The sequence below is a fragment of the Salvelinus sp. IW2-2015 genome, linkage group LG32 (genome assembly GCF_002910315.2).
Source record: "Salvelinus sp. IW2-2015 linkage group LG32, ASM291031v2, whole genome shotgun sequence".
NCBI classification, from domain to species: Eukaryota; Metazoa; Chordata; class Actinopteri; order Salmoniformes; family Salmonidae; genus Salvelinus; species Salvelinus sp. IW2-2015.
In genome coordinates, this window is record NC_036871.1 from 12,186,231 (window position 1) to 12,201,834 (window position 15,604).

General features: G+C 45.4%; 1 protein-coding gene and 1 long non-coding RNA gene across 2 annotated transcripts in view; both read right to left on the bottom strand.

Moving 5' to 3' along the window:
• Nucleotides 1–6,353: 6,353 nt before the first annotated feature.
• Nucleotides 6,354–7,974, bottom strand: LOC111956497 (uncharacterized). Its single transcript, XR_002876285.2, has 5 exons — nt 7,867–7,974; nt 7,525–7,587; nt 7,268–7,363; nt 6,735–6,794; nt 6,354–6,503 (listed from the first exon to the last, which is right to left on the bottom strand). It is a non-coding gene; the product is annotated as an uncharacterized lncRNA (long non-coding RNA).
• A 4,338-nt stretch (nt 7,975–12,312) lies between these two features.
• rxrga (retinoid x receptor, gamma a) overlaps nt 12,313–15,604 on the bottom strand; it is a 28,117-nt gene continuing 24,825 nt past the window's right edge. Inside the window, 5 exon segments of the mRNA XM_023977883.2 lie at nt 12,313–12,819; nt 13,323–13,428; nt 13,675–13,766; nt 13,955–14,087; nt 14,265–14,394. Coding sequence (XP_023833651.1) covers nt 12,672–12,819; nt 13,323–13,428; nt 13,675–13,766; nt 13,955–14,087; nt 14,265–14,394 — 609 coding nt within the window. The 3' untranslated portion in view covers nt 12,313–12,671.

Sequence of the window (15,604 nt, forward strand, 5' to 3'; positions counted from 1 at the left end):
GTCTTGGTACAGGGGGCCACATTATGTGCCTGAATGTATGTGACACTGTCAATGTCAACAGTTTCTGGTTAAGTCGCTATTGGACCTTTTTTATGGTAGCACTAAAATGTACAGTAATGTTGTGTTTCTGAGCTCATCCCTATTACTTGTGACCCCAATCTGCAGCCAGTTTGCAGTGGATCGATGTGGTGACCCTTCGCTCGTAGGTCAGCCCTGCCAGGTGTTGACCGCAAGCTGCATCACTCACGACGGCAGTGCTGCAAGACTTTTGACGGCTCTCTGCACTTTTCGGTAGACTGTGATATTACTATGATATTACCTTTGCCCATAATAATTCTCAATTATTTCAATGTAAATTAGGGGTTATTCTTAACATTAGGAGTCTGCATATATGCATGGTGTAAACATGTGTTGATTGTACCTGAAACACTCCCAACTATGTGACAGGTTATCCAATCAATGGTGTAGTAAAAACAGGACCAAAGTGTGTGTTGTGTGAATATCATGGTATATTTCTTCTCTCTTGCAAGGTGAGTCGTGCAGTGGTTAGGTGTGTGTGAATCGTTCAACGCAGGCAGGCTTTGTGAAAAGTGTGTGGGGGAAAACCCAGGCTGTTGGTTCCGCTACGACACCTGTTGCCGTGACTACCAGAAACCACTGTGGTATGAACAACAACTATTCTTTATTTGAAAAGACTAAATTACAGAATTATCAAACACTTCGTCATGATATCTGAGTTTAGTTTCAACTTAAACCAGTTACATGCAACCAATAATAATAATAATTAAAATTGATTCGTCTGTACCACAGCAGAACATTGTCTAAAGAAACAATGCTTTATGTTAGGAATTATTAATAGTGAGTGTTGAATGGGTCGAATTGAATGGCCCATGTTCTAATTGTTAAAAAAAATGCATGTACAAATATCACAATATCAAACTTTCTTTCTTGTTTTAGTGCCACTACCAACTTCCACCACCAACTCAGAGGATCAAGCCGGTGCCAAGAAAAAAGCCAAACAGGTCAGTTACTTATCTTGTCTTTTGTAGCAAAGTAACTGCATGGATCAACAGATCTTGTGTGTACCCTGATTATTACTGTAGGCCAAACAGTCTCTGGATTGCTAGGTTAGAGTGGCCATTTTTAAACAGTAAAACATTAGCTTATTGCAATGCATTTTCTTTAGTGCCTCCCCAAGAACAAACCCATCAGCCGAGACAGGAATTTAAGAGTCTCAAATCTCCCAAGAAACCTTCAAACAGCGAGAGTGAGGAAAGCAGCCAAGGACGTGTGTACCTGCCATGTTGTGCATTTTAGGTGGGCCCTATTTGTCTACGACCGTTATGGACTGCCAGGAAAAACTCAGGGCACAAAGTTTATGGCTTTCCATTGGCTGTGTGATAACCAATGGCATAGAAAGGTTTCAGAATCCTACAATAACTGGAAGAGCAGCTCAGCCTCCATGGTTACATGGTTGATCAGTGACTGCCATGCTGGAGAAGTAACCCATTAAAACAAGGCCTCTTTAGGCTATTGGGCAGGGTTGCCTAGGTTACTTTCTAAATGTTAATTTGTTACTCCCCAACCCTGGCTATTGGTGTATGGAGGTCAGATGAGATAAAAGCGATAATTGTACTGTTACTTGCAACAGTTTTCCAGGGGCTGCAGCATGTGTATCTCTATGCCCTCTGCGTCTCAGTGTATCTCTACGTCCTCTGCGTCTCCTCAACCGTTGTACGATGTATTGTGTTTTTTGTTGTGTTTTCAGACCAGAGCCAGACATATACCCTTCTCCATCCGACCTCTTCCTGAGACTCAGGACTATTGTAAGTTTAGGCTATTGGTGGTGCTCTTGTCCATCATTGACACTGTCAGAACACAGCAACAGAGAAGTGAGAGATTGAGGACTTTGTCTGTAGACAAGAGCTTGTGCTGAGCAACACAATTGATTAAGAACAACAGCTACAAACATGCTAGACTCAGTCATTTTTTTATTTTCTATGGTAGGTTTACCCCGCGGGATTCCTGTAACCTTTGTGTGTGTTTACACAGATACCAACGGCTCTTACCCTGGATCTAGCAGCCCTTAAGAGCCAGAGTGACTATTCTCGTTTCTCTGAGGACCCAGCTCTCCCTTTGAGCCCTGACTTCTACCCTCTGACTGACAGCTTCAATGTTCCCAGCTCCACACCCCAGCTACTGTCATGGATGGTGAGAGCTCATGCAATTGTGAAACATGCAATATGCAAAGGGTTTGATAAAAGTATTTTCTGAGAAAGTGACAGAAAGGCTGGTTATTATTTTTATGTTTTGAAGTAGTCGAGCGATCACTGGCAAAGTTCTTAATGCATATCAGTTAGAGACTTAGGACGAAATCCAATGTTTTCTCTTGAGTGCTGATGCATTGTGTTAGTATTTTGTATGCCAGCTTGTTTTGTTTGTATGTACGTGTTCTAAACATCCTTCATATCTTTCCTCCTGTGAAGCTCTGAGTGATGCAGCCACCAGTCTCTGGGGGCATCTCCCCCTCCTCCCTAGACCCATTGGCCACCACCTCCCTCTGCCCTGCCTTCCTTCACTGGTCAGCTCCCTGGATCTTGCTAACTTCCCATCCACTGGCTTGCCCATGCCCAGCAGGGTGGACCCTCAGCGCGGGTAACGCTGGCCCCCGGGCCCTGTTGTCGGACCTCCCTTGCTCCCTACTCTGGCCGATATCGCCAAGGCCTTGGGGTAAAGAACCCCATCACTCTTGCAGACATAGCCAAGGCCATGGGGCTCAACACTCCCAATGACCCAATCACTTTGGCAAACATAGCCAAGGCCTTGGAGTTCAACACCCAACGATCCTAAACCTCCCCAAAACCCCAAGAACTCCATCCTTCTGGCAGACATAGCTGAAGCCTAGGCTTATCTCCCCCAATGACCCAATCACTTTGGCAAACATAGCCAAGGCCTTGGGGTTCAAGAGCCCCAATGACCCTAAACCCCGGCAAAACCCAACTCTCTGGCAGACATATCCAAGGCCTTGGGGCTCAACTCCCCCAATGGCCCATCACATTGGCAAACATAGCGAAGGCCTTGGGGTTCAACGACCCCAACGCTCCTAAAAACCCCCCAATACCCCAACAACCCCATCACTCTGGTAGACATAGCCAAGGCCTTGGGGCTCAATAGCCCAACGACCCCATCACTTTGGCCAACATAGGCACCGGCCTTGGATTCAACGACCCCAACGCTCCTAAACCCCCCCAATACCCCAGCTCTCTGGCAGACATAGCCAAGGCATTAGGCTACAACAACATCAACGACCCCATTACTTTGGCAGACATAGCCAAGGCCTTAGGGCTCAAAAACCTCAAAGACCCCATTACTTTAGCAAACATAGCCAAGGCCTTGGGCTCAAAGACCCAGCACTCTAGCAGACATAGCCAAGGCCTTAGGGTTCAACAACCCCAATGACCCCAAACCCCCCCAAAACCCCAGCTATCTGTCAGACATAGCTAAGGCCTTAGGGCTCAACAACCCCAACGACCCAATCACTTTGCGGCAAACATAGCCAGGGCCTTTGGGCTGAACAACCCCAACAAACCCATCACTCTGGCAGACATAGCCAAGGCCTTGGGGCTCAATGAACTCCAGCCAATTGGCAGACATAGCCAAGGCCTTGGGGTCAAGAACTCCGACAAACCCATCACTCTGGCAGACATAGCCAAGGTCTTGGGATTCAAAAACCCCAAAGATCCAAACACCCTCCAAAGTCCCAACACTCTGACAGACGTAGCCACGGCCTTGGGGCTCAGTGACCCCAACAAACCTATCACTCTGGCCAGACATAGCCACGGCTTTGGGACTTAATGACCCCAGCACTCTGGCAGACATAGCAAGGCCTTGGGGCTCAACGACCCCAACAAAACCATCACTCTGGCAGACATAGCCACGGCCCTGGGGGTCAACAACCCCAACGACCCTAAACCCCTCCAAAACCCCAACAAACCTACACTCTGGCAGACATAGCCAAGGCCTTAGGGCTCAAAAACCCCAACAACCTCTTTACCCTGGCTGACATAGCAAGGCCTTAGGCTCAAAACCCCCAAAGACCCCATCACTTTAGCAAACATAGCCAAGGCCTTGGGGCTCAAAGACCCCAGCACTCTAGCAGACATAGCCAAGGCCTTGGGGTTCAACAACCCCAAGACCTTAACCCCCCCAGAACCCCAGCTATCTGGCAGACATAGCTAAGGCCTTAGGGCTCAAAGCCCCAATGACCCAATTACTTTGGCAAACATAGCCAGGGCCTTGGGGCTGAAGACCCCACAAACCCATACTCTGGCAGACATAGCCAAGCTTGGGCTCAATGACTCCAGCAAATTGGCAGACATAGCCAAGGCCTTGGGGGTCAAGAACCCCAAACCCATCACTCTGGCAGACATAGCCAAGGTTTGGGATTCAAAAACCCAAAGACCAGAACACCTCCAAACCCAACACTCTGGCAAGTGCCAGGCCTTGGGGCTCACGACCCTAACAAACCATCACTCTGGCAGACATAGCCACGGCTTTGGGACTTATGACCCCAGCACTCTGGCAGACGTAGCCAAGGCCTTCGGGGTCAACAACCCAACGCCCTAAAAGACAACCCAACACTCTGGAGACATAGCCAAGGCCTTGGGGCTCAACGACCCCAAAAACCCATCACTCTGGCAGACATAGCCACCGGCCCTTGGGGGGTCAACAACCCCAACGACCCTAAACCCCTCCAAAACCCCAACAAACCTATCACTCTGGCAGACATAGCCAAGGCCTTAGGGCGTCAAAAACCCCAACAACCTCTTTACCTCTGGCTGACATAGCCAAGCCTTAGGGCTCAAAACCCCAAAAGGACAGTTCTTGACCCCCAAGGCCTTGGCTATGTCTGCCAATTTGCTGGAGTCATTGAGCCCCAAGGCCTTGGCTATGTCTGCCAGAGTGATGGGTTTGTTGGGGTTGTTCAGCCCCAAGGCCCTGGCTATGTTTGCCAAAGTGATTGGGTCGTTGGGGTTGTTGAGCCCTAAGGCCTTAGCTATGTCTGACAGATAGCTGGGGTTTTGGGGGGGTTTGGGGTCATTGGGGTTGTTGAACCCTAAGGCCTTGGCTATGTCTGCTAGAGTGCTGGGGTCTTTGAGCCCCAAGGCCTTGGCTATGTTTGCTAAAGTAATGGGGTCTTTGAGGTTTTTGAGCCCTAAGGCCTTGGCTATGTCTGCCAAAGTAATGGGGTCGTTGATGTTGTTGTAGCCTAATGCCTTGGCTATGTCTGCCAGAGAGCTGGGGTATTGGGGGGGTTTAGGAGCGTTGGGGTCGTTGAATCCCAAGGCCGTGCCTATGTTTGCCAAAGTGATGGGGTCGTTGGGGCTATTGAGCCCCAAGGCCTTGGCTATGTCTACCAGAGTGATGGGGTTGTTGGGGTATTGGGGGGTTTTAGGAGCGTTGGGGTCGTTGAACCCCAAGGCCTTCGCTATGTTTGCCAATGTGATGGGGCCATTGGGGGAGTTGAGCCCCAAGGCCTTGGATATGTCTGCCAGAGAGTTGGGGTTTTGCCGGGGTTTAGGGTCATTGGGGCTCTTGAACCCCAAGGCCTTGGCTATGTTTGCCAAAGTGATTGGGTCATTGGGGGAGATAAGCCCCATGGCTTCAGCTATGTCTGCCAGAAGGATGGAGTTCTTGGGGTTTTGGGGAGGTTTAGGATCGTTGGGGTTGTTGAACTCCAAGGCCTTGGCTATGTTTGCCAAAGTGATTGGGTCATTGGGAGTGTTGAGCCCCATGGCCTTGGCTATGTCTGCCAGAGTGATGGGGTTCTTTAGCCCCAAGGCCTTGGCGATATCGGCCAGAGTAGGGAGCAGGGGAGGTCCAGACAACAGGGCCCGGGGGCCAGCGTTACCCGCTGAGGGTCCACCCTGGCTGGGCATGGGCAAGCCAGTGGATGGGAAGTTAGCAGATCCAGGGAGCTGACCAGTGAAGGAAGGCAGGGCAGAGGGAGTGGTGGCCATGGGTCTAGGGAGGAGGGGGGAGATGCCCTCCAAGAGACTGGTGGCTGCATCACTCAGAGCTTCACAGGAGGAAAGATGAAGGATGTTAGAACACGTACATACAAACAAACACAAGCTGGCATACAAAATACTACACAATGCATCAGCACTCAGAGAAAACATTGGATTTCTCCTAAGTCTACTGATATGCATTAAGAACTTTGCCAGTGTCGCTCGACTACTTCAAAACATAAATAATAACCAGCCTTTCTGTCACTTTCTCAGAAAATACTTTTATCAAACCCTTTGCCATATTGCATGTTTCACAATTGCATGAGCTCTCACCATCCATGACAGTAGCTGGGGTGGTGGAGCTGGGAACATTGAAGCTGTCAGTCAGAGGGTAGAAGTCAGGGCTCAAAGGGAGAGCTGGGTCCTCAGAGAAACGAGAATAGTCACTCTGGCTCTTAGGGCTGCTAGATCCAGGGTAAGAGCCGTTGGTATCTGTGTGAAACACACAAACAGGTTACAGGAATCCGCGGGGTAAACCTACCATAGAAAAAAATAAAACAATGACTGAGTCTAGCATGTTGGTAGCTGTTGTTCTTAATCAATTGTGTTGCTCAGCACAAGCTCCTTGTCTACAGACAAAGTCCTCAATCTCTTCACTTCTCTGTTGCTGTGTTCTGACAGTGTCAATGATGGACAAGAGCACCACCAATAGCCTAAACTTACCATAGTCCTGAGTCTCAGGGAAGAGGTCGGATGGAGAAGGGTATATGGTCTGGCTCTGGTCTGAAAACACAACAAAAAACACAATACATCGTACAACGGTTGAGAGACGCAGAGGACGTAGAGATACACTGAGACGCAGAGGGCATAGAGATACACATGCTCAGCCCCTGGAAACTGTTGCAAGTAACAGTACAATTATCGCTTTTATCTCATCTGACCTCCATACACCAATAGCCAGGGTTGGGGAGTAACAAATTACATTTAGAAAGTAACCTAGGCAACCCTGCCAATAGCCTAAAGAGGCCTGTTATGGGTTACATTCTCACATGCAGTCACTGATCAACCCATGTAACCAAATGGAGGCTAGCTGCTCTTCCAGTTATTGTAGGATTCTGAAACCTTTCTATGCCATTGGTTATCACACAGCCAATGGAAAGCCATAACTTGTGCCCTGAGTTTTTCCTGGCAGTCATACGGTCAGTAGAAAATCAGGGCCCCACCTAAAATGCACAACATGGCAGGTACACACGTACCTTGGCTGCTTTCCTCACTCTCGCTGTTTGAAGGTTTCTTGGGAGATTTGAGACTCTTAAATTCTGTCTCGCTGATGGGTTTGTTCTTGGGAGGCACTAAAGAAAATGCATTGCAATAAGCTAATGTTTCTACTGTTTAAAATGGCCCACTCTAACCTAGCATCCAGAGACTGTTTGGCCTACAGTATAATCAGGGTACACAAGATCTGTTGATCCATGCAGTTACTTTGCTACAAAGACAAAGATAGTAACTGAACCTGTTGGCTTTTTCTTGGCATCCGGCTTGATCCTCTGAGTTGGTGGTGGAGTTGTAGTGGCATCTAAAACAGAAGAAAGTTTGATATTGTGATATTTGTACATGCATTTTTTTTTACAATTAGAACATGGGCCATTCAATTCGACCCATCAACTCACTATTAATAATTTCCTACATAAGCATTGTTCTTTAGACATGTTCTCTGTGGTACAGACGAATTCAATTATTATTATTATTATTATTGGTTGCATTGTACTGGTTTAAGTTGAACTAACTCAGATATCATGACGAAGTGTTGATATTCTGTAATTAGTCTTTTCATAAAGATAGTTGTTGTTCATACCACAGTGGTTCTGGTAGTCACGGCAACAGGTGTCGTAGCGGACACAGCCTGGGTCACACTCACAAAGCCTGCCTCGTCTGAACGATTCACCACACCTACCACTGCACGACTCACCTGCAAGAGAGAAGAAATATACCATGATATTCACCAACACACACTTTGGTCCTGTTTACTACACCATTGATGGATGACCTGTCACATAGTTGGAGTTTCAGGTACATCAACACATGTTTACATCCATGCATATATGCAGACTCTAATGTTTAATGAATAACCATCCTAATTACATTGAAATAATTGAGAATTGTATTATGGCAAAGGTAATATCATAGTAATAGCATCAGTCTTACCGAAAGTGCAGAGAGCCTCAAAGTCCTTGCAGCACTCGTCGTGAGTGATGCAGCTTGCGTCACACTGGCAGGGCTGACCACGAGCGAACGGGTCACCACATCGACCACTGCAACTGGCTGCAGATTGGGGTCACAGTAATAGGGGATGAGCTCAGAAACAACAATTACTGTACATTTAGTGCTACCATAAAAAAGGTCCATAGCGACTTACAGAACTGTTGACATTGACAGTGTCACATACATTCAGCACATAATGTGGCCCCTGTACCAGACAATGGCTTCTTACTTTGAGCAGCAGAGAATGGCAAAAGAGCAGCGCAGGTCACCACCACGAGGGCAGCCAGCAGCGATGATGCAGTCATCATGAGTTTCAGTCTCAACTAGAATAGAGAAACAAGCACATGAAATGCCTTTCTTTGTCCTTTCTAGGGGGAGAAAAACATCTTCCTCTTTGATTTTATTCATAACGGAGGGTTACAAAGTCACATTCCAATGGTCCAACCATAACTAAACAAGAATGCGCTCTCTTCACATATTCATCTTCTTAGGTCCCTGAAATACATAGAAATAATTATAAGATTATAAACTGAAAATAAGAGAAAGCCAATCACCTTCACACAAGTCAACTCCAGTCAACTCACCTTGCTCTCCCTAACTCCCAATGGCCTTTATATAGTGTGAACGGCTGCTTTTGGAGTGACAGCTAGGGCGGGCGGGACATTTTTAATTAGTCCAAATACAGCCCCAATTAAAACTACAAAATGATGCAGAGACCTCCTACGCACTCACAGGAAGTAGAACTAGACTGGCCAGGCGTGTTGAGGCGTGCTATTAAAAACTGGAAGAGCATCTGTGGCCATAGACAACGATGACATCACAGCGAGGTGACGACCTTGCCTTTACAAGGGTCCCCAAAAACACACCACGTTCTTTCTGTTAACCAGACCTGCATGGTTGTTCCCGCAACTCTGTGCGGACTCAAACAACTACACGTTTAATTGGTTGCTATTATCTTTATTAAAGTTCGCCAAACAAGCTCAGATGGTTAAAATGTTGGATTTTTCTCATGTGATTCACAATGTGGTCGTACCGCAGAGCGTGGTCAAGCTTTCACTCTCAGGGCTTGAACAATATGATAATACTGTATTACGCAACAAAAATAACAGATGTAGATTTTTTACGTGATATTTTAACTATATTCTTTGGCTGGAGTATAGTGTTCTTTCCAGTAACTCACTGGAACGTGATGCACCATTACTAGGCAAATTTAAATCCTCTATAATGTGATAGTTGGGGCACTGAGTTTGTCCTGACCACGTGAAGTGGGCTCCTAAAGTTTTTCCCTTGTCAGGTCATCTGGTCAGGAAAATCTCCCGGACCCAAGTGATAATTTAGCAACTGAATTGTGTGCTATGGCTTGAACGTATATCATTTAGTACACCTTTATTGTGGCCTTCGTCTCTCTCAGAGTAGGTCTTTGTACAACACAAGATCTTCCAGTCATTTGGTCTTGCTACAATAACAATGAGAGGCGTACCCCAACACAGCAGTTACTCTCACTACCGTTCGTGATTGAAAAAACAAGTGCTAATTAAAGCAGCAGCTTCTTTGTGAGGTGGCCGACCTCTTGATGCTTGTGGAGTGTTTGGAACAAAAGAGTCCATTCAAGAAAGAACATTATTCTCTCCTGGTTCTGTTCTGAGGTAATGTCTTCTACCCCTCCTACGAACATGTTGTAGACATTATTCAAACCGTCTGTACGAGGCCGTATGTTTTAAGAATGAAAATAGTGAGCGCTTCAAAGAGCACTCTTAAACACACCCACACTCTACACACATGCTTTAGCACATGCTCTTGGCTTCACATGAACACATGTCTTTGACCAAAAACAACAATCTTCAACTCCGAATTGTGTATGATTTCACGAGATGGAATACGTCTAGACCCAACAACGGCAGGTTAACATATGAAAGACGTTGAAGGCTACAGGTTGTTGACCTCAAAAGGACTGATTGTCTTTTATACTTTTTTTTTTTTTTTTTTTACAGATCTTGTCTCTCTCTAGTCAGCAGGAAGCAGATTGTGCAGTCAACCTTTCTACCTGTTCTTGGTGGTACTAGTTATCAAAGTGCAGCTGCCGTTCTTTCATAGCTCCCTTCGTTTTTATCACAGGAGACAGTTTTATTACTAATCACTGTATTCTTTACCAGAAGGTTGACTGGACCTCGTTGAAGTCACCTAAATCACACCATTTACGCTCCTTTTGTTTACAAAGCCCTGCTCCACAAACCTCCGACTTACATGACGTCACTGTTAAGATTTAAAATCATAAGTTATAAAACCCGTTCACAGGGTTGGTTAGCTCTGGAGACTCCTTTGGTGTCTAGAGAGTTAGATAGATCAGCCTTTGGCTTCCTTGCGCCTTGCGTGTGGAATGATCTACAATGCATTTTAAAATTGGAGGAATTGGTGCTTCTAGGGCATTTCAGACGGTTGTTAGGGGACCTTTATACTGGAAAATGTGTCTGTTTTTTATGATTGTGTTTTGCTTTTTGTGTATTGTTTTGTATAATAACGTGTATTTTATTGTGTATACGGATGTGCTTTTTGATGTGTATTGTGGTGCTATACAGGGCTTACCTAGAAAAGAGACCTTGGTCTCAGCATGGACTCCCTGTCAAAATAAAGATAAACAAAGAAAAACAATTCAGAGTCTTGTAAAAGGTGGTCTGTAGAAGCTGTGTGTTGGAGGGCTAATTAGGCTATACTACCCAGCTGCCTGCCTACAGACAATACTTTTTGAAGTTGTCCCAGAGTCTTAGTCTGTTCAGCCTCCAGAACACAGGACCACAGGAACACTGGCTGGCAAGGCATCCACAGCTTGTCATGACGTCTGTCTCTGTCTGTCTCCGGACTGGACTCACAGTGGTGGGGGAGGGGAAGGTCACAGGCTCAGCCCATGGTTCCTGTCAATCTGAATTACCCGAGCTGCTATACTTTACAGCACCGTTCAGTGTGGCCTGTGTGTCTGCCTTGCTGGTGGGCCATGAGTTTTTCCTGACCTTGTGACACAACCGTGAAAAACTCTGGGCCCCAGCTTGTAGCCTATTTCCATGTGGCCAAGGTCAGCAAAATGGTCCTATCTAAAGAATATGGCTGGCATTTGGATATGACGATCAAGAAACTAGTCTTAGATCAGCAGTTAAAATGCAGAGGGACCTCTGTATTTCTGTATGGGTGGCAGTCTTAACCTAGTGGTTAAGACCGTTGGGCCAGTAACCAAAGTCTGCTGGTTCGTATCCCCGAGCCCACCTGGTGAAAAATCTGTCGATGTACACTTGAGCAAGGCACTTAACCCTAATAGCTCCTGTAAGTCGCTCTGGATAAGAGCGTCTGTAAAAATGTGAAATGTGCCACTACTCTTGAAAGAAGGATTCCACTACGACCTTTGAAATGTATAAAATACTCATGAATGTGTACTGTAGTCCACTTATGAAACAAAGGAGATGAGCATTTGCATTTGCATGTTGTAACTTACAAGAGCAGTAGTTAGCGATACACACGTGTCCTTACTTTGTGTGTAACCCAGACTGTTTATGAGACACCTCTCTAATTTCAGAAGAGTAATTAGCTAGTATTTTACAGTTTCACTAATGAAACACAAATGGAGGTATGGCAAGTAGGAGAGCTGTTGGTTGGTCCACTGGCGTTATAAAATCAACTGGGGTTCCATGTGTTACTACTGTTTGGGACTTCCACGCATTTCCCATACTCATGCTTTCCAACGCTGCTTGTGCTCTCTTTTGATAGGTTACTTCACAAATGCAAAGGAGATTTACGATAGGACGCCGAACATGATGTTACCGCATACCATTGACTTTATTAAAAAGTGTATCGCATAAAAAAACAGACATCTGGATTATTTGAAGGGTGAGGTTCTGTTCATAAGCTCTGCTGGGATTCTTCTCTCCCACACATGTATAGAATGTGAGTTATTTTGTTGTGTTCTCTTTTCGAACTGCAATTCAAATCAAATCAAATTGAGGTTAAGAATAAACGTTGAAGGCAAGGCACAATGACTTGACCGGGCATCACGTTCAAAGTCGTCTTTTTTTTTTATTTCCACAGATATTCTATGCTAGTGACATTGTATTTCATACTATTCATCACTGAATAAAATAAGACTTCATGTTGTATTCAGTTGTTGCTAGATCTGATAATTAATACTCTTCTATTTACAAAAAAAAAATCCTCTTTAGAATTCACCTTTTACAGTGTTGCATTTTCTTAAAATACCAATAGAAACGTTTTATTTTCACATTATTAATTGTGGTTGGTACAAAATATGCAAGTTAAGAACTCTCAAGTTTGATTTCATAGCAGTTGTACTCCGGGGTAAGGCTAGGGGATCTGGGAATTGGGTTCAGGGGGTATTTACAATGGGTACGACTCGTGTCATGTGATCTGGTGCGGCGCTTCAAGCATTTCCATGAGGAACGTGTCTATGGGCGTGTCTCCTATCAGCTTGAAGAAGAAGAGGTGCTCCAGACACTTGAGGCCGATGGAGCGCAGTGCAGGCAGACGCAGCAACAGCTTGGCAAATCTGACCGGGAGAGGAGATAAAAGCGAGAAGGGAGGTTTGATTACTCTAGTCGGGGGTGTCATTTCAGAGCCTATTCATGATTTTTAATGGTACACACAAACCATAAAGATGAATTATGACATATCATCTTAAAGTCTTAAAGTGGAGAAGGAATATGAAGAAATTAGATCGTCTATTTAGTTTATTTCAACCAATGGAGGCTGCTGAGGGGAGAACGGCTCATAACAATGGCCTGAAACGGAAAAAAGGAATGGCATCAAACACCTGGAAACCATGTGTTGGATCTATTTGATACCATTCCACTAATTCCGCTCCGGTCATTACCACGAGCCCGCTCTCCCCCAATTAAGGTGCCACCAACCTCCTGTGCTTTCAACAGCTGCAGGATCATAGGAAGAGCCTTTGAGTGAGACACGTGATACTGCTGAATGACTGGACATTAGTGTGCATGATCGAGCGTGAAAGGAACAGACAGTCAAATAAGCTGACGGCGTGAGACTGACCTGCCAGGCTGCTCTGGGTATCTGTGTTTAGTGTAGGACTCCAGCGAGGCGTACACCTTCTCTCTCAGGGCTTCCACCTCTGTAGGATTAGACAGGCCCTTGGCATCTGGAAGCAGAGAACATTCATAGACAGGAACTTACTCTTGTGCACACAGTCCATGTCAAATACGGTATATATTCCTGAAGTGTGATTGTAATGAGTTTGTAATACATGGTGGCTGGTGACTTGAAAGTTGAAATGTATTGGCCTATTGGATGAATATCGTGAATGCTCAAATGAACGAGGACGACCACTCTCCTCTTCCTCTCCGGATGAGCCTCCTCTGTTGTATTTCTCGTTGATTGTAGTTACCTGGGTTGAAGAGGACGATGGCTCGGAGGCAGCCCAACTCAGTCTTGTCCATCTGCATGTCTTTCATCTTAGACACCAGCTCCGTCAGCACTCTGGAGATCACAACACGAGAAGAAAAGACCATGTCATAGGAAAAACAAATACGGTAACACTTTATTTTGGTCAGTCCATCTATAGATGCTCAACAAACTATCAGTACACACATGTCTACTGCTGTAGAAATACCAGGGCTGGATTTTTAACCGTGTTACAGAAGATGACAAAGGTATTTTTCTCGGACCTGTCAAAGATGGAGCCCACTCCTGCGCTGTGGGCGCTGCTGCGGTGGACGTGGAGGCCCGTGGCCAGGAGGATCCCGTCCTTCACTGTCACAGAGCGGTGGGAGAACGAGGCGATGAGCAGCTCATTCCAGCCTGACAGAGAGAGATGCACAGCGGTTAACTGGTGAGCTTAACTTGGATTGTGACTAGAACAATGTACTTGTCCAGAGGGGTGAGGGCGTGTCTGTTTTACTGCCACAAGTAAAGCACTATGGTAAGTGAACATGCATGGTGATCTGGTTGGTGAGCTGTGCTGTAGCTGGAGCCTACCTGCTCGTAATAAGATGACCTGGTCGTCCAGGGGCAGCTCAGAGAAGTGGGGGATCCTTTTGGCCCACTCCACCAGGGTGAATAGCTGCTTGTCTGCTGCCTGGCAGATGTTGGTGACCGGGTCGTTCTTCTGTCAGATAGACAGACAAAGACACACATGTAACATTCAGTAAATCGGCTATGAAAGAGGAAACGGAGTATAGGTGGAACAAATGGGGGGGGGGGGGGGTTGATTCCAAAATGCGATAAATGCACATTTTTCACATTTTAATTTTTTACATCGGAAATGAATGCTCATGGGTGTCCCTTTCTAAGTGTATGAAGTATGGCTGTTCTTTTAAAACATTTACTTTATATGTGCTTTCGAATGGGTTTTTCTGCTACGCGACATATCCGACACACTTGTTTCATACCAAAAAGCACTATATCCAGAGACACATGTTTAAAGAGTTGACATTGGGGTTTCTGTATTATGATCCATTTACATGACACTCTACAACATTCAAATAGTCACATGTGTAGAGTGACCACAAGCATTTAGAACAATGAATACGATTTGACACACAGAGAGAGTGAGACAGAGAGACAGAGAGAGAGAGAGACACAGAGAGAGAGAGAGTCAGAGAGACAGAGAGAGAGAGACAGAGACAGAGACAGAGAGAGAGACAGAGAAAGAGAGAGAGAGCGCAAGCAGCTGGCACTAATTGAGGAGTCCATAAACAAACAACTTCTGGCAAAATTGATTTTTTTTTATCTAAACAAGAGGAATTAGCATACAAAATGGTGACATATGGACAACCCATTTTAAAACACTCTACAACACCGTTCAAAATGACACAAACGCAGAACAATGCCAAATTCATGAGAAGTTGAATGGATTAGAAAAAGCTATAAAGGACAATCAAAATCCATTAGACTCCCCAATTACTGACCAGAAGCTCTATAAGAAACTTCAGGCCCTCAAATTTAAAAAAGCATGTGGACCTGATAGCATCCTAAATGAGATGCTCAAACTCACTAGTGCAAAATTTCAATTGGCTATATTAAAACTGAGTGTAGGTTATTTCCCTAACATCTGGAATCAATGACTCATAACCCCAATCTTCAAGAACGGAGACAATTGACCCTAACAATTACAGAGGCATTTGTGTGAACAGTAACTTGGAGAAGGTTTTCTGTAGTATTATAAATGTAAGAGTTCTAAACTTCCTTAATAAGCACAATGTCTTGAGTAAAAGCCAAATTGGATTCATACCAAAACGTCGCACGACTGATCATATTTACACCCTACACACCCTGATAGATAAACATGTCCACCAAAATAATACCAAAATATACGC